This window comes from Liolophura sinensis, chromosome 4, assembly GCF_032854445.1.
Source record: "Liolophura sinensis isolate JHLJ2023 chromosome 4, CUHK_Ljap_v2, whole genome shotgun sequence".
NCBI lineage: Eukaryota > Metazoa > Mollusca > Polyplacophora > Chitonida > Chitonidae > Liolophura > Liolophura sinensis.
This window is the reverse complement of record NC_088298.1, coordinates 13,359,773-13,387,550: the sequence shown is the minus strand read 5'-3', so window position 1 is coordinate 13,387,550 and position 27,778 is coordinate 13,359,773. Positions and strand designations below refer to the sequence as shown.

Genomic DNA, 27,778 nt, shown 5'->3' with positions numbered 1-27,778 from the left:
GCCGATGGTTATGGGTTCCCCTGGGCTCTGCCTGTTTTCGCCCCATTATAATGCTGGCCGTTGTGGTATAATGGAAATAGTCGTAGTATCGCGTTCACACCAATCAAATAAATAAATGAAGTAATATTGATTCAGATTGTTATTAAACTGAAAATGTTTGAAATCGGATATACGTATAAATAGACAAAGAGCTAATGCGGAAAACGAATTACTTGAGCCACTAATATACATAGAATTAACCAAACCATGCCAGTTGACATTTAGGTTTGTTCACGGACGAGTATGTAATATCTTGAGCCAGAATAACTCCTAATCCAGAGTTCTACTGGACTTTATCTGCTTTTGGTGTTCACTTAATATTATCTACTAAACCTCGCCACACATACTGCTGGATGTTAACAGCGAAAGGCCAAGACACATAAGCCGTGATCATGCGATTTTGCACCAGGTCATCCTGAGATATTAAGGTCCAAATATTTGGGCAAAGGCCTGACGTCGGTCCCTTTGATCTCTCAAAACACCTATGTATGATGCTCGCCTTAATCAAATCTTGCTGACCTAGTCAGGGTGTGACCTACTTTGTACATTGTGAACAGGCGGTCATTTACAGTGGAGGATCTAGTGATAGCGTACATACACAGACGACCAAAAGGAACTATATCTGATATGTTCAAACAGAGAGAAATCATCATTTTAAATTTTAATTAGCAGATAAATAGAAGGACTGAGTGTTTAGGGATACATTGTCATGTTATTCAGCGCACATAGTATAGCATATAGCATATGGTTAGCGCAGGAAAATACATGCTCCCTTTTTACTATCTACAAAAAAACAGATTTTTATGGCATACTATATTTTGCCTGGTGTATCTAAGATAAATTATGGTCTCTTTGTATCATATGTAGATTGTGATATGTCATTTATCAACAAGTCGGGTTTTCGTAACGGGAATGAAGTCATTTTTATATTTTTGCCTGTGTGAAATACGTATTAAGTGTGATTTAACAGAGGTCAATTAAATTTCATGGCACGTGCAATTTGTTTACTGCAAGTGCACAGTATGTGAGGAATCAAGATTTGTAAGCAAAGTGGCACCGAATGTTATACCTGCTAGATTTTATGTGATGCGGCATCTAGCCCATGTTCCCACAATATGGATCTGACTGTCTTAATGGCGTATTTTATTTCTAGGCTTGTGGTTGACTACTATAAGTTATCGCACAAGGTCGTGTGTGAAAGAGGAATTTGTATGGATTTTCAGAAATTTAAATCACCTTTTGCAATCTGATGTTTGGCGAATCACGTGCGTTTGTTTTACTTCCAGGGCTGTTGGCAGTCCACTGGTTATGGATCCAAACAGTATTTGTAGAAAGAGCAAGCGATTGGCCGGAAAACAACGCGAGATTTGCCGAAAAGAGCCGGAGATTGTGGCGGAAGCAGCCAAAGGCGCGAAACTAGCGTTGACGGAGTGTCAGAATCAGTTCAAATACCGGAAGTGGAATTGCACAACAGCGAGGAGATCGTTCCGGAAAATTCTCCGCCGAGGTGGGTTGAGTATGTATTACTTCTCTCCTGACCTCTCCACTGTTTTCATCCGCTGCTCTTGTATATATGGGGGAAATATTCAGACTAATATAAATATAGGTCTAATATTAATACAGACTCGCACATTTCCAACATTTATCTGCTCTAAACAGCGAGTGCTAGCAAAACAAAAGTAACAAACACTGGTAGAAAAGTTTTAAATTTGTCAACTCTTATGGAACAATCTTAGACGAACAGGTCATTTCTAAAATTAGAAGTGATATTTTATAATAATGTGTTGTATAAACAAGCAACAATTTTCCAATGAACTTCATTTTATTTATTTATTTGATTGGTGTTTTACGCGTGCACAAGAATATTTCACTTATACGACGGCGGCCAGCATTGTGGTGGGAAGAAATCGGGCAGAGCCCGGGGGAAACCCCGCGACCATCCGCAGGTTGCTTCAAGACCTTCCCACATACGGCCGGAGAGGAAGCCAGCATAAGCTGGACTTGAACTCACGGCGACCGTATTGGTGAGAGGCCCCTGGGTCATTACACTACGCCACCAACTGAGCCACGGAAGCCCCTCTGAACTCCATGGCATGTGATTAAATTATGTATGACTTTAATATACACAAAATAAAAATGGAGTGGAGTGGAATGAACTAGATTTGATCTGTTGTACCATTGCGGTGAGCTTTTATTAATTTGCAGTAGAGAAAGCGCGCGACAGGAGTTCCTAGCGATGCTTATGTACCCAGCATGTTTTACGCCTGTTTTACAACTAGCTCACATCAATATATAGATTAAGTGACGGGGATTGGTAACGATTGCAGATGAGATAGGATTTCACGGTGGGGAGCTCAAACTGCAGCTGTCTTGGTGTCATAAAGTACATGTACCAGTCGTTTTCGATGCATCATGGGAAAGATTAATAGCCACTCAAAGAGCACAGAATTTTGTGTTTTGCTCAATTCAACTGATGACCATAAACCCCCATTAATGTTTAACGTCTGTCTGCTTCCGAATGGTGAGGAAAATCAAAGGAAGGATTCATTGCGAGATAAACTTCAAAGGAACCCTTGGATCTCTCACGCGAGGCCCCAAATGTTTGAGCCAGTCCTCGAAATACTGAATACTTATGGCTCTGCGAATGAGTTTTATGATACATGTTTAGGATAATTGTCATTTGTAAGAAGCTTACAGGAACTAGGATAAGCCTTATTTCAGGAAAACGACAGCTGTCATTTTTTAATAGTGTTGTTTTTTTCTTCCAAGTCTAAACATGGTTATAAAGCTTGTAGATGTTTTCTTTGTATTCTATAGAGCAGCTTTTGTACTATTACAACAGGAGGTAATTTGGAACTTTTCCTTCCTAAATAACGGATTTTAGCCAAACTAGTAACGTTGCACCCATATTTAACAAGGGAACAGTTGTCGGACCAGCTTGGACCCGAGTTGCCATTGCACGGGAACTGGTGTTGATTGAATCCAGGTGTTTATCTGTTGGTTGGCGAGGGGCTGTGGGTTCCCCTAAGCTCAGTATGGTTTCCTCTTAGCTCAGTATGGTTTCCTCTGATCTCAGTACTTTTTCCTCTGGATTCAATATAGTTTCCTAAGGCTCGACACGGTTTCCTCCCTCTGTAAAAGTGAAAGACTACTTTAAAGAGAATAAGAAATAAAAACCCTGATGCAGAAATAGAGAAATATATCCGACTGAGTAATAAAGGATAAATCGGAATGATATGGAGAAAAATGTAGCTCAGGATTTAAGGTGTAAATGGGTGTTCATAAGTTGAGTGCTCACCAAATTTATTTACATCGATGCCACTAAGTGTAAGAAAACAGGAAGGGCGCATCAGCTGTCAATATCCAGTTTCCTTTCCTGTGAGATTGAAAGTGATGTCCCCTGACAAGGTAGCAGTGTAACACGAAAGAGATACTATTGCATTGATCGCTCTTGATCCAAAGATACCGGAAGTCAGGAGTCTTTTAAAGCTCTACGCACATGCGCTTTTACCCAGCTGCTCCCTCTTACACCTGTTTTGATTTCTGGACATCAAAGGATACTGATTACTGTGGAACAGTCCCTAGTGACGTGAAGAAGCCGTCGGAAATAGCAGTTCTATGTTTGATTGCAATTTTACCGACAAACAGTTGTTCGAAGCGCATGGTATTACCACTTGATTTGCAGATGCACATTTTAGGAGGTTGAAGACATTTATCTCTCCACGGCATTGGTTGAGGGGTTCTTCCGGGCAGACAGTCGACTCAGTCCGGAAGTCTGTGTATCCAATTGCTATCACTTTCTCTAATCAGTCTGTGTGAAATTTCCCAGCAGAGGGGCTCACTGAGGGATGAGGGTACTATAAGGGCTTGTGATCTATCAGTACGTGCCCTTTAAACAAAATAATCGGAGGCGCCATATGAGAGAGAGAGAGAGAGAAAAAAAAAACAAATATAGCAAAGGAGTACATGAACTCCAAGGTTATTAAGTACGCGGTTAAACCACAAACACTTACACAGAGAAGATAATAAAATCTTTCCGGTTTGCTAATTTTACCGGTTAGTTTCTCGAGTTATTTTGAATATCTGATCAAGTATATCGCGCAGATTTTATTCACTTACAGATGTTTTAACCGCTTTACGTTATTGTTGCATATCAACCAAATATAAGGGGATTTTAGTTTAGTAAATAGATATGAATCACAATTTCTTGTAATTGTCATGTGTGGATCATATTTAAAACTTATTTCACAACTAGTGATGATATTCGTCATTACATGTTTATTATTACATGCCTGGAAGAAATGAATTTTTGCCCTCAACACTAACTAAGATTATAAAATAAATGAATAAAAGTTTGGTAAACTAAAGTGTGAATATCATGGATATTGTTATCGTGAGGTTTCCTGGGTATAAAGGCTCATAAGAAGCGCTGTGGGGAGGCATGTTAAGGTCAGGTCTTTGCAAAAATTGTAATCTAAAGGAAATAGTCACCTGTACTTTCAGTTTGCCAAATAAATCTCTTTTACCATTGATATTCTTATTTTAAATGGTAATGAGGCCATTCTGCTTACGATATTTCATTTTTAAATTCTTTTGCTCTTAAATCATTGTTCCTTTACACTCGCTATCCAAAACTCTGAGTAAAAGTCGCCCTTCGGTTGCCAAGTGGACTATTGGTTTCTGTCGGAAGGTCCCTAGTCCTCACTAGCCAAGGGAACGATTGATTTCTGTCGAAAAGTCCAGGATTTGCACTGGCCGTGTGGACTATTGGTCTCTTTCGGAAGGTCCCGAGTGCTCACTGGGCAAGGGGACAATTGATCTCTGTATGAAGGTTTCAAGCCCTCGCCGACCAAGGGGACTGTTGGTTTCCTAGTCCTCACTGGCTAATGGTTTCCGTGAACCGTCCAGAACCCGCATTGGCCAAGGGGACTATTGGTTTCTGTGGAAAGGTTCCGAATCCTCACTAACCAAGGGGACTTTTGGTTTCTGTGGGAAGGTCCCGAGTCCTCACTGGCAAAGGGGAATATTGTTTTCTGTCGGAAGGTCCCGATTCCGCATTAGCCAAGCAGACTAATGATTTCTGTCAGAAGGTTCCGAGCGCTCACTGGCCAAGGGGACTGTTAATTTCTATATGAAGCTTCCGATGCCGCATTGGAAAAGGGGACTGTCTGTTTCTGTCCGAAGGTCCCGAGCACTCACTGGCCAAGGGGCAGTTAATTTTGGCAATTTTGGCTAGTGCAGTCCCGAGGCCGCACTAACCAAAGGAACTAATGGATTTTGTCAGAAGGTCCCGAGCACTCACTGGCCAACAGGATGATAGATTTCTGTAAGAAGGTCCCAAAGCAGCACTGGCCAAGGATTCTGTGGGAATCTCCCCAGCACTCACAGACCAAGGGGATTTCTGTATGAAAATCCCGGACCCTCACTGGTCAAGGAGACTATTGTTTTTTTTTTTCGGAAAGCTCCTAGTTCGCACTGGCCGTGCGGACTATTGGTCTCTGTCGCTCGATCAGTGAGTTTGTGAGCTCAGTTCTACCTCTGTCTAGTTTAGCTTTACATCAGGTGATTTGTGCGGTACATTATAGAAGTGCAGTTTTCCCCTTTCACTCATAAACCTGGTCGCCATTGTCAGTGAAATAGTCCCGCGTTCGACCTTAGACACCACTAAAAACAATAAGCAAATAAATAAAGAAATATATAAATAGATAAATACATAAAAATGTATAATTACAAGATAATAAATAAGTAAAAGAAATGTGAAGGGGTACTTAGTCTAAGCGTCTCAGATGTATCTGTTATTTTTGTTTTTCCCACAGACACGAGGGAAACCGCTTTTGTGTACGCCATTACTGCTGCTGGAGTTGTGTACACAGTGACGCAGGCGTGCAGTATGGGCAATCTATTACAGTGTACATGCGACAACCCTCTACGGGATACGTCCACCGACGGTCACTGGGAATGGGGTGGCTGTGGCGATGACGTCAGATATGGATATGTAAAATCAAAAGACTTTATGGACGCTCGTCCGAAGAGGCGGAAAGGCGATATAACCACACAGATTAGGCTACATAATAATGAAGCTGGCAGATTAGTAAGTACCGGATTAAATTTAATGTTTGAATTTATTTGATGTTTTATGCCTAGTTCAAGAAGATTTCACTTATACTGAGGTGGCTGAATTATGTGCGGAGAAACCGGCACAGAACCCTAAGGAAACCATGGCTCCTTGCCAGCCCTTTAACGACGAAGAAAACACTGACTCGAAGGAGCAGATTTTGACCATGGGTAGGACATTTATAGATTCCTCCACTCTCTTGTTGTGGGGACTTTACTGGTCACAGTAAAGGACCAGTGGGAAAGCTCATCACTAACTTGCCGTTGGTTTGGGCCGGGCACTCTTCACGCTTGAAAGGCTTGAGTGTATGACTTTAAACAATACTCAAATAGGGAAAACATCTCTGACTCCCCGTTGTCGGGCGATTCCCTAAATTTACAGTAAAAATAAAGTGACGGTGTGATGTTGGGCGACTTCCTTGTCCATAAACTCCACAGACTGTCAGTGGATATAAATGGAAAATCACTATAGTTAGGAGAAGGATATCTTAATCTCCAGCATCAAGAGCATCCAAGAGTAGTTCAACAAATGATAAAGAGAACAACAGATAAATAGAAAGTAAAACAAATAAAAAAAAGATATGTACGTTTGATTACACGTACTTTATTTCACACACAAGGAAGATTTATTTAATGTTTGGTGAAGTCTGAGAATGTAAGCCAAATACTTTCTGTTACATTTTTTTTAAGTTATCCACATACACTTTTCTTCAAGCAGTTTGCCAAATATAAAAAAAAACAACATCATACAGAGTATAACCAGAGGAGCGACGACTGTATGGCATTTGGCAAATGGTCACACGTGACCTATGAAATCCAGCCTATTTCAATTTACCTCCGTTAAGAATTTATTCTAACTGTTTATGTGAATGCCTAGACAGTAGCCCAAAGTCGTCGGAAGATCTGGTCTGGAGTAGACTAAAAAAAACTTGATAGTTTCTGCTAGGCCACTGCCTCTCACCAGCGCCTACCATAGGTACCACCCCGGAGAACAGGTGGGAGATTCCCTCAGAAACTTACCACTTGGGTGAGCCGTCAAGTTTGAAGCCAAGAGCCGAAGAATAATGATGTAATGGAACATCTGGGTCTGACGACGCCAGACATGGTAGACATATACCGGAGTCACAACGACCTGCTCTTGCAGTAGCGTTGTGCTTATGACTCGTTTTTGCATTGGCCTCTGTCTTATAAGGAAGGAAATTTTGGAATTCGTTTTTTTCAAAATGTGTTCATAACATGGCATTCTCTAGACAGACCAGTAATAAATTGCAGTTAACATCACTGAATCTTTGTTTACCATATTATAGTTACACTGTAAAAACTGCGAAGTTTTATTATGCTCAAGGTGTTTTTAGTTTTTTAAATACACGCCTTTGTTTCATAAATAAATGCAGTATTTCATACATAGTGTGTATGCAGTTAGGTGTGTAGTAAATTGGATCGGTTTATTGTTTGAACGGAGTGAGAAACATTATACAGCGGTCTTATTTTCAGTAATTGGATAAAAATGTTTAAGTATGTTACAATTAAATATTAACCACGTCTATTATCGATCGCAAAGAGATGTTTATCACGCGTCTAAATATTATACATCTTTTTTCAGTGTAAGCCATGGTGCTAGCGTGCGCTTATGTTGCTTCTATTTTAGTATTTGCATGGACATTGGAAATAAAACCCCCTAACCAGGGTAAACTGACAAAGGCGCCGAGTTTTTGCCAGTTGTCACACTGTAGGGACTGCTCTGGCTTATTCTATATACAGCAGTCTTTTATATTATATTCCAAATTTTGAAAATCACACATGGAAAAACCTGTGTTTTGCTGATGTTTGTAGTGGCATGGATGGAATGTGGCGTGTGCTACGAAGACTGTGACAGGACTGTATTGCAACATAATTTTGGAATCCATTTGTGTATTTATACAGTTCGTGTGTATACGGTTGGGATGTGGTCCGATTATTCTCCTTTGCACTTATTGCACTTAAAATGTGTTCGACATGTACACCTTCTGGTTGTACCGTTGCAAATCGATTGGTTCCTCACCAAAAGATCCGATTCGCTTTATCGTAATAAATTAGGCGACAAATCGACTCCAGGAGTTGAACCCGTGACATAAGGAGTTCCCCCGTTGCCAAGATTTCTAACAGCTGCTGGCAAATTATAATTCAGATATGAACTGAGCAAGACGGATAGCCATTAGTAACTACAAATAAAGTACTTGAAAACGTCCAAAATTACGAAAGTATGGCGACATGGCTATTACGAAACTATGTCTGATCTCTAACTTAGCAGATGGCCGTTTAATGGTTGAATTTCTCTCGGTCATTTTACGCCGGATGCTCATGTTTCGCGTTTGTGAATCTTTTAACCTTAGAATATCAGTGCACATAAACTACCACAAGCTCATACTAGTATTTAGGCGATCGTCTCCGCTTCCAAAATTAGATGCCAGTGCTGAGCTAAATTGAAATTCTAAAACATAGCGAGAGATGACGCCAGATTGATAATCTCAGCCTCATTTTTAAATCAGCCACAAAGTACAATCCTCATTTTTAAATCACCCACAAAGTACAATCATCATTTTTAAATCACCCACAAATCACAAACCTCAGTTTCAAATCTGCCACCAAGCACAAAACTCATTTTTAATTCAGCAGCTAATCAGAAACCCCATTTTTAAATCAACCACTGTGATGACAAACCCTATTTTCAAATCAGCCCCTTTGATCACAAACCTCGTTTTGAAATAAACGTATAGTTATAAAATAAATAGTTCTCAATTATATCAGCCTCAAATTAAATGTCAGTCTGGAATTTTATATAAGGCCACGTCCTAGCGTGTACAAACACAGGTAAGACAAACTTCATATTAATCACCCAGTCCAGAAAAATGTAGCCTACCATTTTTATGTATATGGAATAATTTGAGTTTGTGTATTGTCCCTATCATACGTCCTTATAAACCAAATGTACCATGAAGGAATTTCATAGTTGAATAGGGGAATAGGACCCGGTGGAGCAAGCGATATTCATTAATACACTTTTTATTTGACACTAGACAAGTATGGTCTAGGCAGAGTATCACACATAAAAATCATAATATTATCGTATTCTGGTTGTTTATATCTTGTGCCACCCATAGATAGGTGCAAGAAATGTGTAAAATGTATGCCTTTTAAGATATGAAATGAAATAGAAAATACCGTGTAAAACGTGGATGAATTGCGCAGGACTCCTGTATTGTATATATCGTAGTCGTGGTATTCTTGGCGATTTAGTGTTGCATTCAAACCTGATGTTAATGTGACTGGGCTTTCTTGGAGGTCCGCGCTTTGTACCTCGATAAACTTTCAGACATATAATACAGATAAAAGCACCAACTGTCCTGGGATGCACTGTTTTAGTAAATTAACTTGTGTTCGCTCCATAAAGTGTCATCTTCACCAAAGTGCGTAACACAATATTGATACAAATGGAGAACAGTATTCCCTGCAATTGTCCTGGTGATTATTATATGCACAAACGCGAGTTGCAGAGAGAGAAGTTTCCACTACCTGTGGTTGCATGTCTGATTCCATGCTTGTTTTCTGAACCATTTGCCAGTGAAATTCACTCGCATTTTTATAAAACAAGATGTTACTAACCCCTTAGCAGTACCGGAGGGTTTTGTAGGCTTACTCCTCGTCTCTCCACCCGTCATGAAACTGTTTTCTGGACTATTTTCATAACAAATCATCCTGTTGTATTGACACTTGGTTCATGGTTTCATCATGACAAGATCAGGCTTTTTGTCCATTTTCCACAAAACTTTGGCCGATTTTGCCCATTTTCGGAATTGGTCCTATGTTCTTAATTTCAACGAAGTCGTGGCAGTTAGTCCCTGTATGGACTCATTTTGATATTGTAATATTTTGAAGGCTACATGTATACAGCAAAAACGTCCTTGACGTTTAGTTTCCAATATTGTTACAATATTGTTTTCGTTTTTTTCTTAAGTTACATGTTATGAAAGTTTTTTTCTTAGAATCCGCGCTGCCCCTACACAGGGCCCCCTTACATTTGCAGTCCAGTGCGGGCCGTGCAGTACATTGTCAGGGTCCATTATTAACGCTGTCATTCTTTTGCTCTGCTGGTGAATAGAAGACCAATGGGAACGTCTGTTACGTACGTGTCGCACGATGCGTAACAAATAAGAGAAAGAATTCCTAGCTTTTATAATAACAGGATAATGAATGGTCATAACGTAAAGACCTCCCGTGTACAGGAATTTCGCATCCAGGCTCTAATGTACCGACGCAAGAATGTCTTTTTGACGAGTAGATTTTTTCCGGTAAATAAAAATACTTTGACAACGCCTAAGGCATATTGAATAATATATGCGATAAATAAGTTGGTACCAGACTTTGCATGGCACGGTGTTAAAAGGGACAAGGAGCAGCGTGTCTGACTTGGTACATTTGACGCTAATCTGTTACATTCCAAGTTTTCATTCAACATCCATTAACGTGATCTAATACAATGTCTTAGAATGAATCTTGTGTACCAATTCAAAACAGTTGAAAGAAGACCTATTTTGCAGGTCTATACCGCGCACAAACAAATCTGCCAAGCATGGCACTAAATGAAAGTCATCTGTGTTTGTTTTTTAGTACAGCATTCATTCTTTATCCACAAAAAAAGAATGCTATTGTTGGCTATGTTGGGTAAACCTATTAGTTTACCAGTCTGTGAACAATGTAGATGGCATAAACTTCATATAAAACTGGAGAATTGTTATGCATGAAAACACGTATTATAAATACTTCGCCAACGGTTAAATCATTTAAGTCTCTGTTTGCAGTTGGTCTAATGTCGTTTGACATGACTGTCTGTCACCTTCCTGACAAAAGGCTGGTGGTTTACCTAAACCTTAATATGACTTTGATATTCAATGATAGGGCTAATCGTTCCCCTCCAGTCTTTGGCTCCTATGTTGTATGCATCTACAAAATGAACTTGAGCCAAAAATATAAATCACCAAGTAGAACTAAAAAACTGAATTCCAAAATATCCTATTGCGCTTTCGGGTTTATTCGAACGAAGATGCTTTTTCCCCCCCAGTATTTGTGTAGGTCTATAGCTTTGTAATCGTATATATATTTATTGTAAACATTGACGATTTTTGCGCGAATAACCTGAAATACTGTCTGTGTCACGCGCATGCAATAAAGAACATGCACTAGCATTAAGCAGTTTGATATCTGACGTCCTGAAATAAAACTTTTGAGTGAAGGAAGTTTTAACTTTTAACTGGCTAACAAATAACAAGTACATTACATAAATCATTTTCCATATTGCATTGATGTTTGTTCTTATTTTGCAGGCTGTCAAAGAGTACATGCGCACTGAGTGCAAGTGTCACGGCTTGTCGGGCTCATGCACGCTGAAGACATGCTGGCGTAAAAATGCCCGTCTTCAGAGACGTAGGATTACGGTTGAAGGATAAATTTGACGGAGCGTCCAAAGTCATGGGGCTCTAACGACGGCAAAGAACTAATTCCAGTCGGCGAAACCATAAAACCTCCCAGTAAGCAGGATCTTATTTATTCCGAACAGTCGCCTGACTTTTGCCGAGCGAGCCGTCGGAACGGAAGCTTGGGGACCCACGGAGAGAGTGTGACCCCAAGTCTATGGGGGTCGGGGGTTGTGATATACTCTGCTGTAACAGAGGCTTTGCTAAGACACAGGTGACCGTCAAGGAGAATTGTCAGTGTCGTTTTCTCTGGTGCTGTGAAGTCATCTGTAATACTTGTGTGTCCACAAAAACCATTTACCGGTGCTTGTGATCAGACCGAAACGCGATACCGTGATCACGTGATAAGTGATGTTTGGCTGCTGCTGCTGCTGCTGTTGTCGTTGTTGTAACACAGATGCTATCAAGCGGTTTTTCGAGAACACTGTGAGAAATATAGAAAATTGAGAAATGGCAACTGGGCCGCCTTTTGTTTTTCAAGGTGTCTCGTCGTGAAATGAGATTTTGAGCACCAGCCTGGGAACCCGCAGAAAACTTACATAATTGCAAAAAATGGCGTGAAATCGGCCGACGGAATCCTCAGCGAAATCAAAAGATGGTTGCATGGCGTCACGTCATGAAGCCGATGGCTAGACGCTTTTCTGATGCGCCGCCTGGTGGCCGCCTGAAGCCAATTAAACGCTTAAGTGTAAGAGGTTTGCTTCAGTGTGATTGGTCAACGCATTCTGCCCACCTCATGTTCAATCCGTGTTTTTACATAATGCTTTGAAAAAGAAAACTTGAATGCTTAACTTATTAGTGTTGTACTGTCAAGCTGGCGTATAGAAGAGACACAACGAGTTTGAAAAGTGTGGCAAAAGAAAAAATTGCAAAAATGCAAAGAAATAGGAACAAGACTTCAGAATTGAGGAAGGAATTACTTACTGTTAGTATTAAAGAAAGCTGTCATTTGGCGATAATCAATGCGAGTCATCTCCATTCTCGATGGTCTTTTGGAGTTCATGCTTGTATACTGCCAAGACTGCCCTATACAGACTTTTGTGCTGGTGTTGTACATGTCAAATCACGAATAGTCGGAATTTCGTGAGGCAAAAGGGTTGTGAATATTGAATATACATGAATAGCATTGCGAACCCTGTCTTCCAAGGCAATATGTGTTTGGTGTATTCGTGGAATGTAATTGTTGTATATGTGGAGTAAAACCACGCCAAAGACTAACATACTGGTTTCAATACGCTTCTTTCTACTTGTGCTATCAAGCAATAAAATCCTTACAATGCAAATAAATTAATTTTTACTGCTGATGTAGGTATGAAATCGACCCAGTTTTTTTTAAATTCAATATATTTTTCTTTGAAATGAAGAAGATAGAATTCCTTAGGCAGAAGATCTAACAGCTGTTCTTTCGATGCACAACTGATAATAATCACCTCTTGAACCCTTCCTGGCAGATGTAATGTAACTGCCCACCTTCCTGCTTGTTGTGCAATTATTTCAATTTCCATTAAAAGTAGACATTTACTGAGTTTACTTCGGCCAGTAAGACACAAAGTGTCTCAATCTAAAGATTCATGTATAAATGATGTACAAGTTTCTTGGAAAGAACTACCGTACAGGTATGTATTTATAGCCTTGCACAGCCAAGTGACATTAAACCTCAATCATTCACTCTACTACTCAGCAAATCACTGAACGAGGTCGTGGAATCCAAGTCATGATTACGGCGCTGTGTTGGCATCTACAACAGATATACTCCGAGTTGAGATGATTTCAGCAAAGTTAGCTTAGAAAGTACGTGACTCCTTTACTAGACGCTGAAGTACAAATGAACTTGACCCGCTAATTGAGAGCTCCTGATTTTTTATACAGAAAATACCTTGCTATCATCTTTGTGTCTTCAATATGCCTACTTGAGAACGGACTAACTAATACATTGTTGACTACAGGCTGGAATACAAGTGAATTGACTCTCTGGTCTGAGTGCAAAGTAACTGAGAAAAACTTTTCTTTTTCGTTTAACGCCATAATACTTAAAACCCCCCGACTTCTCACAATCTGATAAAATGCATTGCCCCCTTACTAGACTGCAGTAATTGAGAACTCTATCATTGGTTTATGCGTGTGAAAAGCAATCTTGATCAATCAATTACTCTCTTACTATGCTGACTGTGAAACGTAATTGAGAAACCTCATTTTTGTATCGCTGAAAACCAAAGCGTTTGATTACTGAAGTATTGCATGATTTACGTACACCGACATCCCGGATTTCTGGCTCACAAGAACACCAATTTAGGTAAAAATAATCCGCCCGAAATTTGGAACAAACTCACACATACACGTTGGCTGCAAAGTAGAATTCTGAGAAGACGCCGATTTATCAAACCTGAAAAACAGTGTTGTCTTGTAATGCATCAATACCCGTTACTGCATCGGTAACAATCAATAATACATACATTGTGTTGTTTAAGTCTTAAAAATTATGAATTCATACACAAATTTCTGAAATGAGTTGTAAGATTCCATAAAACCTCCTAGTAAGCAGGATCTTAAAATTGTAAGTAGTTTGAGGTGAAAATTACAACAACAACAAACACACAATCTTCTGCTAATTGTAAGAATTTCTATTTCGCCATTTTCTGGAAAACATGTCAGAATACAGCAGAGGGAGGAAACGTCGCAATGCTTATACAATAACACAGTAAGTAACAAACTAAGGTGAACAGATAATGCTGATTCTGTTTTACATATAAAATGATCTGCATAATGGCGTTGAATGCAGATTTCTTTATTGATATTTAAAACTTTGTTTGTAGCAATCATGCAGTCACAGAGGTGTCAGTCATAATGAATCAAAACTCAGACTGTGGGCTTTTAACGGCGGTCTGGGGCCACTTTCACGAAGATGTTGTACTTGTAACATATCGCACATATATGACATGGTACGTTAACATCCGACAAGTGTACGATAAAAAATGTCGTAGGCCTACGCCGCTTTGTGAAAGTGGCCTCTGTACATTATGAAACAAAGATTGCCAAACTTTCAATAGTGAGAAATGCATATAGGTTTATAGCATCTGTAAACTTAATTAATTTTCATGAAAAGAAATCTTGGTTTATTTAACAGAGCTCTAGAGAGGATTCAAATACCAGTGCACTCTTACATTGACTGCTGGGCTTTGTTTCAAGTAGAAATTGTCTCGAAACCAAATATATTTTATTTCCAATCCCCTTTGCGCATTGTGTGTATTTCATATATTTGTGGACATCAATTTCTTTAATACAGTGGCCCAAAGACTCGTGTCACCGATAAGAATACCTGAAGTTTAGCAATATCCTACGCAGATGTGAACGGCGTAGATAATGAAATAAAAGTTTACTTCACTGTTGTGCATTTGATTATTCTGTTCTTTTTGAAACTCTGTCGTTTATACATGAAAAGTCGTTATCAAAATGATGTTTTAAGGTGATTTCATGTCCATCTGATGTTCTGTCACTCATTGCGTTTTAATAGTTCACGTCACAATATTACACTGAACTGTACTACTAATCTGGCTCAAAGGGAAAATGGCAATCCAAATCTTCTTTGATATAAATTGTTTTTGCAAATAGAAATAAGATTTTGGCTTGCAGTGTTAGCTGATATGGATCGCTGAAACCGCTATCAGTACGGCATCGTTGCTCATGTACCGCAACTGTAACAAATGTCCGAGGTTGCAAAACGTTACACTGCTGTTTTAAGCATACAAATCCAAAGATATCTTTAAAAAGCTATGACACATGACCTCATGCACACAACAACATTAAGCAGAATAGATGTCATGGTTCGTGAACGTGTTGCCGTTGTATGTGTAAAGAAGGGGCCCGACAGTTCTCGCATTTTCTTTTTCTAACAAGGATTTTTTTCAGAGTTATGTTTTATAGGAAGTCTGCCCAACCTTTTACCAGGACGCTTAATTCTCGTTCAAAACGAGATTATTGTTTGTTTATTGTCATTTTAGAAAATATAAACTAACGATTTACAGTATTTAAGCTGTGTTGTGTTCTTTATATTCAGTCAGGTGAATTTTTTTTAAATTTAGCTGATCATATATATCAGCTAAGAGTTCTTCAGGTGTCTGTTTGACTTGTCGGCTACTTGATTGATTGATTGTCGGCTACTGGACTGATTCACTTGTCGGCTGCTTAATTGATTGACTTATCGGCTACTGGACTGATTGACTTGCCGGCTATTTGACTGATTGACTTGTCGGTTACTGGATTGACTGACTTGTCGGCTACTTGATTGATTGACTTGTCGGCTACTTGATTGATTGAATTGCCGGCTACTTGACTGATTGACTTGTCGGCTACTTGATTGATTGAATTGTCGGCTACTTGATTGATTGAATTGTCGGCTACTTGATTGGTTGACCTTCGGTTACTTAATTGGTTGACTTGTCGGCTACTTGATTGGTTGACTTGCCGGTTACTGGACTGATTGGCTTGTTGGTTACTTGATTGATTGATTTGTCGGCTACTTGATTGATTGACTTGTTTGCTACTTGATTGGTTGACTTGTCGACTACTTGATTGGTTGACTTGTCGGCTACTTGATTGGTTGACTAGACGGTTACTGGACTGATTGGCTTGTCGGCTACTTGATTGATTTGTCGGCTACTTGATTGGTTGACTTGTCGACTACTTAGCTTATTGACTTGCTTATTGACTTGCCGGCTGCTTGACGGATTGACGTGTCGGCCACGTGACGGATTGACTTGCCGGCTACTTGACTGATTGATTTGTCGGCTACTTGGCTGGTTGATTTCCCCCTTGGTTGGTTGTTAGGTTAATTGATTACATGACTATTGAATGTTTGAATGGCGATTCAGACGATTACCTGTTTAGTCGATGACATATTTTAGCTTGTATAGAGAAATAGCAAACATTTAGTGGGAAGTCTTGAAACACCATGCTGGCGACGCTGTTCGAATTATGGTATTTGGCAACGCTCACCAGTTGACTCCACTATTCATGGAAGAATAAGTGCGGCTCATCTATGAATTAAACTTAAATCTTGGCGAAAAGAAATGAATCTGGTGTTAGTGACGTCCACTACACTTATTCCAGCTATCCCCAGCTGTCCCTAGCTATACCCAGCTATCCCATTTATTCCCACCAATCACTGTCATCCCCATTCATTCCAACTCATCCCCAACCAGCCCACCCAACCTTACCCATGTATCCCCACTCATTCAAACATGTATTCATTCATATCCACAATCCCCGTTCAAACCCATATACCCGCTCATTCCTACCCATCCACCCATTATACCTGTCCCCATTCAACGTTTGTCGTTGTCTCCGATAAGCAAAATTGACAGGAGTCGCGATCGAAACCACGTAGGTTAACTAAATCTTTCAGAAGCTAGTTGAGATGCGGTACTGGTACGCTAATCTAAGCTGACTATTTACCGTTGTTAATTCTTATTTAGCCTGTGTTCGGTTGCGTTTGATAGCGAAAGAAATTTGATATCTCTTACTTTCTTATTTTAACATTGGGAGCATGACCAATAATAACAATAAATAAATGGAAGGGCTTGACGAATCTCTATGATATCAACAGCCACAGCGTTACAAAAGAAATTTATAACAGTAAAGAATCCTGGTCGGGTTTCAAAGACTTTCAAAAATGGTAGTTCTTGCTGCCTCGTGCATTCAGCACCGAGAAGTTAGAGCAAGGAAACAGGACTAGTTGGCAAGGTGTCGGTATAATGTGACGTAGTGGGGTGTCATGTATGGTGTCCTCGGCATGATACTCCAGTGACAGCAGCACTTTGGCGGAAGAAGACGCAATATATTACACACACCTAATGTCTCTTCGTCATATGATTGACAAATTGATCTCTACGACGTAACCCCCAAGCAAACATACATACATATATATATATATATACATATAATATTAAAGCGCTAGATTTATGTAAAAGTAAAATGAACAGTAACAACTGATAATTATATTCAAAATGCAATAAATCGCGCTTCATGCAAAACAAACAACAGAAAAACCTCCATCAGCTGTAAACAACTTTAGTTTCCTCCAACGTGTGTTATTCTTTTTGAAGGTTACGGATTTACCGCCTCTAGCTGTGTTAGTACAAAGGTCTATAGATATGAGTCAGTTGTCTAGCAGATAGAGTTATCGCCTCTTGTTTTGTTGCTATAACCACACAATCTGATTAAGTCACTCTTGCGCAAATCTTGCATCGGAGACTAAACTTCGTATCATTTAGTAATTCATTCCTTAAAGTTAAACCTACTATTACCCAAACAGAACTCAAGACAGCCAGCAAGCAGCAAGCAGTTAAAGTAACAAAAACAATGTGTATACAGTTTGATCATGACTCAAATCTGTTTCAGATCAGTTGAGGCTAATTTATCTAGCTTGTCTCTACTGACTAGCTTACAGTTTTCTGGAACGCTCCAGTGAGAGGATTTTATGCCTCTTTGTAAGAGGGTTCTTCCGCCTGTCATGATAAGTGCTGTGCGGTGACAGAGCGGTATATCGTTCGCCTTGAAAGCAAAAGACACGAGTTCAATCCTGAGTCCGGTCATATGTGAGACTCCCTTATTACTCTTTTTCTCCTCTGATTCAGCCAAAAATGTTACATCTCAAAACAGCGTTAGTAGGTTTATTCTGTGACTGGGTTAGATGCCCTGACTGGAGACTCTCTATACGCCCTACTGAATCAGTTTATTGATAATTCGAACATGAGAATATATGTGTCTCTAAAGACAAGGTGACAACTTCCTGTATTTTACATTGCGACAACCAAGCCGTTTTCACCCATCGAATTCCAGCAGGCCAATAAAAATATGACATGCGATTTTTCATTCGATTATAGAATTCGACAATTTGCATTTGAAACGCGGCTTACGAAATAGCCCTTGTATTATTTTCATAGTGCTTGTTAAGTTCGACCAGACGATGGTAGAAATCACATCTTCTGAACGAGGCTTTAGATATACATCCGACTACCCCACTCCCCCCCCCCCCGCGATATACTTGGTAGGCATGTTGTGTCACAGTCCCCACCCCCTTCTCTTCGTAAACCAACAGACAATCTTTCCTTTCATATTTATGCAGTGTACATGTAGAGTATATGTCGATGTTGTATGATATCCTCATCTACATATCTTTAGGTTGTCTGTGTCAGTCGTTCCCATTTTAATATACATGTATACACACATTGCCAGCATACCCTGGGGCTCCTACTGTCCGTTAACCCCGTGTCCCCTGGGTCGTGTACAGGTAACCAACACCTGGTTTGTGTCAACACACACGTGAAATTCCAATGGACTTTGTCTGCGATCTGTTGTAATAGGGATGGGATGGGTGGGGAGGGGGGGACATGTTACAGGGGGCATGACCCTTGAATAACATACCACCTACGATCAATTCAATTTACGTGTTTCATCTGGACGCTGTTCCACGAAAAAATCGTAGGCAAAATTGATTGTAACTACTACTGACAACACGTGCTGATATGGTAGTTACAGTCAGTTGGGCCTACCGTTCTCTTGTTGGAAGGTACAGATTCTTGTAAGCGTAATTCTGCGAGTTTACGTAATAAACATAATTTTATGAGGTTACGTAATTCATTTTCTTTAAATTAGTGTTTAACGATATGCTTAAGAATGTTTGATTTATATGACAGCAGAAAGGTACATGCTTTTAAGAAACGGATATGTAATCGGTCGTACTCACACCAAATTTGAACACATTTTAACGTATGTAAATTTTTGCCGATTTTGCACTAGTCACCAAGTGTGCACAGCGTGGTTACACAATTAAGTGTCATCATGTATTTATGAAGTGTGGATATGTAATTAGGTAATTAATCTATCCTTCCACGCACCCATCCACCCATCTTTCCATCCATCTTTCCATTCATTCATCCATCAATCAATCATTTGCATTTCCTTCGGTGAAACAAATACGTTTCAAAAGAAACAATAAAACAATAACCTGGGTTTAGTTTGTTCCCTATAGTTTACAGAAAGTTTTTAAGAAGGCTTACTGGATACAGCCAGATACACTGGTTTTATATAAACTACCAGGCAAAAGAATGGTTTCACCCACTTTTTGAGCCCATAAAACAAAAACAAAGGCAGATATAAGAATTAAGAAGATTGGTTTATAAACAGGAATCATTGTGAAATATTATCTCAAAAAGGCTTTAAAATATTGGCATTCAATTGGCCACAAAACACAATGAAAGAGACAAGGGGTCAGAAGAAAAAATTACACAAATGTAAAGTTAACTGGCAAGAGCATGTAAAGTCACAGTATTCACAGAAATGAAGGACTACAGTCATCAGTAGCGAGTGTGGCCACCCTGGGCATCAATGCAAGCAAGCACACGCCTCCGCATTGACGTCGTCAGTCGCCGGATGACGTCAACAGGGATAACGTTCCATAGGTTAGAGCTTGCTCAAGTTCCTGTTGGTTAGTTGGAGGAGGCACCAGCTGTCTCAAACGGCGGTCAAGGTGATCCCAGAGATGCTCAATGGGGTTCATGTCTGGTGAGTTGGCTGGCCAGGGCAACACGATGACGTTTGCGGTCTTGAGGTAGTCTGTAACAATGCGGGCAGTGTGAGGCCTTGCGTTGCCGTGTTGCAAGATCGATCCTCTTGGCTGTCGTTGGAGGAAAGGAAAGATGACAGGTCTCAGTACCTCATCAACGTATCGCTGGCCAGTCAGATTACCTCGCACAATAACCAACTGGGTCTTCATTTGGTCACAAATCTCTCCCCAAACCATGACGCCTCCGCCTCCAAACGGATAAACCTCTCTTGCGCAGTTTGGCGCGAGACGCTCGCCTCTTCGTCGGGAAACTCGAACTCTGTCATCGTTCCTGAATAGACAGAACCTGCTCTCGTCTGTAAACAGCACTCTCGCCCAGTCACGTCGCTGCCACCGACGTACAATACGTGCCCATCGCAATCTGCGTTGACGGTGTAAAAGGGTCAAGGCCATCCCACAGAAGGGGCGGTAAGGTCGTAAACCAGCTGAACGAAGACGACGCAGTGTTGTTCTGGGGCTGATGACATGGCCTAGTGTCGTCGCCGCTGTTGACGTCGCCGTGACGAATCGGTTTCGGAGGTGGATCTGCCGGATGTAGTGACCTTCAGCCGCAGTTGTTACCCTCGGTCTTCCCGATCTTGGTCTGTCTTGGGTCTGGCCTGTCTGCTGATAGCGTATCAACAACCTCCTGATGGTGGTTTGGCTGCAGTTGAACGTTCTTGCAATGTGACGTTGCGAGACTCCTATGGTGGACATACCGATGGCCTGGTCTCGTTGTGCTTGCCTAAGTCTTGGCATATTGTTGGTGTTTTTTCGGACACTGAATGTCTGCTCTTTCGAGCAAGAGTATTTATGCAACATTACCGCACGTGAATCACGAGCCATGCCTCAAAAGGACGTTTTGCATGTTATCGCAATTTCACAATTCCAATTGCTGCGTTCGTGACGATGCGTTCTGGTAGAGGAAACGATGCAGTCATACACTAAGTCCTGCTTAGAATCAAACCCGGAATCGCACTTTTACTTTTTTTATGACAAAAAATACGGTGAAACCTTTCTTTTGCCTGGTAGTTTATATAACTGAACCGCAGCCACATGTCATTTGCAACTCTCCACATTTTGCGGCCGTACATAGGAAGGCCTGTCAGCAACCTACGGATGGTCGTGGGTTTCCCTCGGGCTCTACCCTGTTTCCTCCCACCATAATGCTGGCCGCCGTCGTATAAGTGAAATACTCTTTGAGTGCGGCGTAAAACACCAATTAAATAAATAAATAAATAAATAAATCTCAACATTTTGTAATCGTCTAATCTGTTTGTATATTCAAACATTTCTGCGCTACTCCGAGGTGATTAAACATGGATTATTTGTTGATTTACCTATCTGGATTCCATCATACATAAGTAATGTGTTTGTCGCTTCGCGTTCCAATTTACACTGCCTAGGCATTTATGTTGAGAGAAAAGTGCGTTGTTATAATACCCAATTAAAACGCTTTCAGATTACACGATTAGCTTTCCTAATTGGTGGATGTGAATTGTAAATTTCAGCTCGTCTTTGTTTATATTCGGAAAGCAAAAAGTCGCCTTTTGTTCGTTTGCAAAAGTTTAAAATCGATAAATATTTAATGTCACTGTATACAAGGGTTTTATTGTCTTCGACTGAATGAATATGCAAAAACTGACGAAAATCTGGTCTACACTCTTTTTCTTTTTATCTTCGGCGAAACATACTGATGCTTTCCTGTGAGTCAGAAAATACATTAGACTTAATCATGGTTAAATATTCAAATATGATAAAGCGGAGGAATGTGAAGATGACTCTTTGATATTTATATCTGAACTGACAAGTCTTGCTTAGAGTGACATTTTGTTAAAACGGCCGGAAAAATTAAATGGTTTATCCTCCAAAAAGCAAGTCTTGTTCTTTCCCGAGGGCTCTTTCGTCGAACAAGGTACATGTCCTATTTATTGCATACAGGTTAAGCCAAATATTTTCCACGCAATTAGCATATCGCTGTGAAGTGTAAAGGGTGAACACAAGCCGTTATCAGAATCGCCTCCGGACATGTGCAGGCGCACGCGCAGTCACCCATAACGTGTGCATGCGCAGATCGCTATCAAGCTCAATTTGCAGCGTAGCGGAAGGAATTTAGACAAACATGCCGATAACACTGATAGGCTGCAATACTCTTTCATACCGTTGTACAGTAATTGACTTGTAGCACGTTCGATTTTAATTAACCAAGACAACTCCTCTAATGTACGAGTATCCAAACAGATTAGTTGTTCTGATGCACAGATAAACTAATCCAAGACTTTCATTGGATGATCAGATAAATATATCCACAGACTTTATTTGTATTTGTAATAATCAAATACTTTTTTATAGCGTTTTTGCAAGAGAAGATGACGGTTTATAGACTTTAAAGTAAAATAATGAAATAAACAAGGTAATAAACGCCGTGAAGGTAATCCAAATTCAAATATTCAGAAAGTTTTGGTTAAATACATTAATATTGGTACCTTTTCGTTTTGGTGCATCGCCACGATATGGCTGAAATATTGCCATTGAGTTAAGCCACAATCATTCATTCGTAGGTTTTGTGCGTAACAATAGCAGCACACCGTCACAATCACGAACGTGGCAGTCGCATAGTTTTAAGTAGCTGGGAGAAGGAGTTATAGTAAAGAAACTTCTCGATTAGTCATAGATTGGGGAGGAACAGATGGAAAGAGTTTGAGAAAAAAAAAGGAGGGGGACCATAAGAAAACTAAGAAAACCCTGCGGAGGGGGAGATAGACATATTTTACTTAGGTCTTGATGAGAGCTTTATACAAAACATGTCACTGGACTGTTACAAAATTACATTTTTGACATTTTTGCTATTGTTAAATAAGGTGTCTGTCTTCTTTCAAGCCGTCAGCAGATGCCGTTTCCTTTTAGTGCCCTAGGGGAGAAGATCTCACCTGACCCACGAGTCAACATATCAAAAACAAAACTGTAAAGTAAAATGTAACATCGAGACATCTCTCACGTACATGTTCACCAACTAAATTTTTGTTGTTTACTTTGAAGTGATGTAATTAATTATGGATAGGATAAGCTGGGCCATGAATTTTTCCTGTCGTATACTGTCATTGTATATGTTCCAGTTTAGTATCCGATACTCCTGTCTGATATAAATTATTTGTTTAATTAAGGAACGTGTAATTATAAATGTGCAGTTATGCTATAGATATACCTATAAAACTGTATCTAGACGCGGGTCTTGGATGTGTACTCTCAAAACCAATTGTGTACCGTTTCATACACACAAATATGTGTAGTTCACGATGTAACCAAGTTGTGTACCACATGTACACTATCTGGTACACACTAAAAGTACATAATAATGACGTATGCAAGGTACACATTAATGCCCCTGCGCAAATTTATCACAATTCTTGTGTGTTTGTGGTACACACCTTGTGTACTTCTTGTACACATTAGTTCTTAGAGAGTATAATTAAGATGAACACATGAGCTGAGGGCTCAATCCGAGCTTCGAACAAGGAATTCGAGGCCTTCGTCGCACTTTGCGGCCGACCGGGTCCGTGCGTTTTTTAGCCAGGTTAACCTTTCTTTAGGCTATCACTTGCTATCCACCAATAAAACATGCTTCTATATCCCGCGATCACATAACTAAAAATATAATTTTTACTCCGCGTTAACAGACAATCAAATAAATAAATACATAAAGTTTAACAATGCGGTTTACAAGGTCATTGGCGAAAAGCAATGGTTTTCATTCGCCTCTGCCAGGGAAAAGTCCCTAACAAATATATAAGTGCATGGAAAATCATGTAGTTTAGAGCGGAAAATTAATTTAATTAAAAATTTAACCACTTCTTCAGATACCTTGCAAACCTCCTGACTTAAAGGCCCAGTTAAACAGCGAGTTTTGGATTGAACTGGCGACCTCAATGGCCAATCGTCAATTAATATGGCGTGCTGAACGAGCCAATCAAGAAATCCTTATACCTCTGCAGTTCTAGTAAAGTAAAAAAGACGACAAACAAAATAGTTTACTAATCAGATCAGAGCTGACGTCAAGACAGCTTGTTATACAGGGTTTGTATGCTTTATTAACATAATCATCAGGCATGAACATTTCAACACATCAGACATAGATTAATAAATAGGACAGGGAACGCTATGTACAAAATTCAACGCACTAACAAAACAACACAAACCATCAGGAAAATATGGATCTTGTTCGTACACATATAACAACAACAACAACAAAGAATGGAAGCAACGTACGTTATAGTCCACGTGACTTTGAAAGAAATCTCTCGTGTTTTGGTTTTACATTCGCATAATAAATACAATTACTTTTTTCCCACGTGCCAACTCGGACAATCCGCATGAAGTGGGAGAAGAGTGAAACACTTTGATAAATGAACACAAAAGCTTGCGGAATATTTGGACTACAAACAAACAAAAGAATACGGTCACAGAGCTTTATTTTCTCAACATTTCGTATATTTTTTCAAATTGGCTGAATTTTTTGCATATCGACTTCATATTGGTTTTGATAAATTGTGATAAAGGTGGTGGGGACGTCTCGGTTTGCTTAGAAATATAGCAATACCCTAGTGTGTGAGTAAACCGAACTACACAGCGGAAGTAGTCACTGAAGCGCACTACTTTTATGGTAACAAATCAAATATATTGGAATAGCGTGCCGCGTATTACGTGTGCGCTATACATATCTTATAATAAAGCCTCTATGAAGGTTTTTGTCTAATTAAGGATATTTTTAAACTATAGTGTGTAAATATTTCATCAAAACCTATGTAAGCCTTATCTGATAATAAGTACATAAGTATTATATTAGAAACAGAAAATACCTCACGCGTGATGAACAGACAGCTATGTTTATTAAATAGGCACTTCATTCACTGTATGGGCAGAGGGTAAATTTTCCTCACGAAGTATGCAGAAAATATCGTGTTTTATGAGGTATGTAACGGCCTGTCCACTAGCACCCATCAAAATTTCAAATACAGGTGAAAACAACAGAAATAAAATGTTGTTGACATCGATAACAAACGCTTCGTTGTATTAAATTACCACGATGTGGTGTGATATTACCAGACTTGCAAAAGAGTTTTATGAGCACAACCTCAAAGCTCTGTCGACGGTCTGCATACTTCGCCGATGATATCATACTAAACTACACAGGTCTAATGTTAATTATAATTTAAAGACCACGACAATAATAACGATGTTGAAAGTATGTATGACAGAAATCGTTGTAAATTATCGCGGAAATGATTTCAAAAAGTTTGACAGAATTTTCGCCGATAACATCCTGTGTTATACTCCTCCATAAAATGGTGATCTGTCTATGGAATATATAAATATATACAATGTGATACTCCTGGCGAATTCTATACACCTAATTTGCATAGCCGTGTCGACATGGTAAAAATACATATGTACAGCATTTTATGTTATAAACAAATCTTCGCATATCGAAGCAGCGGATTAAAAAATAATTTCACCACTAAGTTATAAATACATTTTTTTCTTGTCACAGTTGATAACCGTCACCTTTCGACTCCCTCTCAGCTATTGCACCGCTTTAAGCTAGCTGAACTGATATGTTGGCATCGCAGACAAAATCCTCTACACTTCAGCATGTGTCCATATCAGCCTCGGTTCTTGTGATTTGCTACACAACAATGTGACCGTCACGTCCACAAAGTCCACATTCCGGCTCATGTGGACGGGGGCAACAGCGGACAAGAACTGGATTTACTCAGTAATAACACGGATGTGAATAGTTCATGAAAAGTTGTCCAGACGGCACCTTGCACTTTCCTCGTGAGGTCGTCCGTTTGCCAATTTTATGTTGGCGACAGCCGTAACTGTTTTATTCAGATTCCGCGGTCAATTGCACTTCCTTGAACTTCAGCCAACATTGCACCAAGCGACAACAACAACCACAGCAACAGCAACAACAACATAGTGAGTCTGTAAATCTGGTAGTCAAGCGGGAAACAGTATATGACGTCACAGTTGAAACGGAAACTCAGAGACAAGTGTGCCTCATTCTAGTCCTTGTGCACGTGTCACATTTCACGTGGCAGCACCAATGAAACGTACAACTGCATCTTTCCTTGTGGATATACGTCTCAGTCTTGTAGCCCCGCCCACAGCACATTAAGTCACATCCGTCCACGCCGATCGACGTCGCGTTGCATTCCCTCCCTTTCGTTCCTTTAAAGCCAATGGTGTTGTCTTCGACGCAAAAGTCTGGAGAATTCTCAAAGTACACCAAGTCTTTCCGCGTTGGTGGTTTGTGTAAAGGGTTAACGGGGATGAACTTGAACCGCTTCTGGTTTGGTGTCCGATTACTACCTTCATTGCCTGAAAAATACACAAATGTGACACCATGAGCCATGCAAGATCGAATTTGCATGGACATGCGTTGAAAATATGATCTTACTTATACTAATGATGGATCGCTATTTGATAGCAAAATGATTTATTTAGAAACAAGAAAGGTTAATGCAATATGATGCTTAGAAGCTTACAGCCACACTGCGATGTTTACGTCATGATTCAAATCACAAAAAAATCTGTTTTTTTTACCTATTTCAATTTGCAAAATACATCAGTAGGACACCAAGCACAACACAATGAATACTTTTAGCCAATCTGCATAAAGTCTGTCATAATCGTAGCAATCGTAGCAACAGAAGTATTAAGCAAAAGTAAAAGAAAACAACATCAATGGACAACAACATAAAATGGTTAAGCCACGTCGATCATAGCCAAGAGCGTTGAGTGGTAAGCATCCGTTGAAATCGCTTGGCAACGCCGGAAAAGCCCTGTTGATATGCACATGCGTAAAAGCCAGGTTGGAAAGAAAGTCTGAAGTTGGGGAAGATTGCAGATTTCTGAAGAAGGTAAAGACTCTTTCATATACTTGCCTACTAGCTATTAGCACAAATAAGCAAGATGCTATAATGTGTCAATTCAAATTCACTTTAGAGCAAGGCTGAACTTAAATATGCTATGCAATTGGAGCCCATAATACAGTTTCTCAATAACAATGAGAAATGACGATTTGCATAAATGAAATCATCTGAATACAATATCCATGAGTTGTTAGCCACGACGTTTGCGAATTATGAAATCCTTTCATCAAAGAAAGCAATATTCCAACATGCATGTGCCATGGTTAAACATAATACACCAAAATACAACAGGTAGGTTGAATCGTAATGTATAACACGATTGTTTTAATTACGAATGTCCGTCATGTGGATTTTTAAAACCAACAGGTGATTTACAGTTTAATTCACCTCATACTCGCATTTGCATTCATGAACATTGCGTTCATGGTGTTGTTCTAACAGCACTTTGAAAGAACAGGAGATTGTTAATAAAAAGGAAAAAAACCCTAAAATAACGGATCTAGAGAGACAAAGCGAAATAGTTAAGTTTAATTAATTAGTATTGGTTTGTGTAGTATGCCATAAACTTAATCCCAGAA

At 39.7% G+C, this 27,778-nt stretch overlaps 2 protein-coding genes across 3 annotated transcripts in view; one reads left to right on the top strand and one right to left on the bottom strand.

Annotated features, from left to right (window-relative positions):
• The window catches only part of LOC135464642 (protein Wnt-6-like), a 33,235-nt gene extending 17,628 nt beyond the window's left edge, over positions 1-15,607 (top strand). Inside the window, 6 exon segments of the mRNA XM_064742111.1 lie at positions 1,326-1,546; positions 5,856-6,130; positions 11,514-11,591; positions 11,593-11,661; positions 11,663-11,801; positions 11,804-15,607. Of these exon segments, the coding sequence (XP_064598181.1) occupies positions 1,326-1,546; positions 5,856-6,130; positions 11,514-11,591; positions 11,593-11,661; positions 11,663-11,801; positions 11,804-11,976 (955 nt within the window). The 3' untranslated portion in view covers positions 11,977-15,607.
• An 8,734-nt stretch (positions 15,608-24,341) lies between these two features.
• Positions 24,342-27,778, bottom strand: part of LOC135464647 (protein Wnt-1-like) — a 28,187-nt gene continuing 24,750 nt past the window's right edge. For both annotated transcript variants that reach the window (XM_064742126.1, XM_064742127.1), the window contains one exon: positions 24,342-26,646. In XM_064742126.1, the coding sequence (XP_064598196.1) occupies positions 26,309-26,646 (338 nt within the window). In that variant the 3' untranslated portion in view covers positions 24,342-26,308. The remainder of the gene's footprint in view (positions 26,647-27,778) is intronic.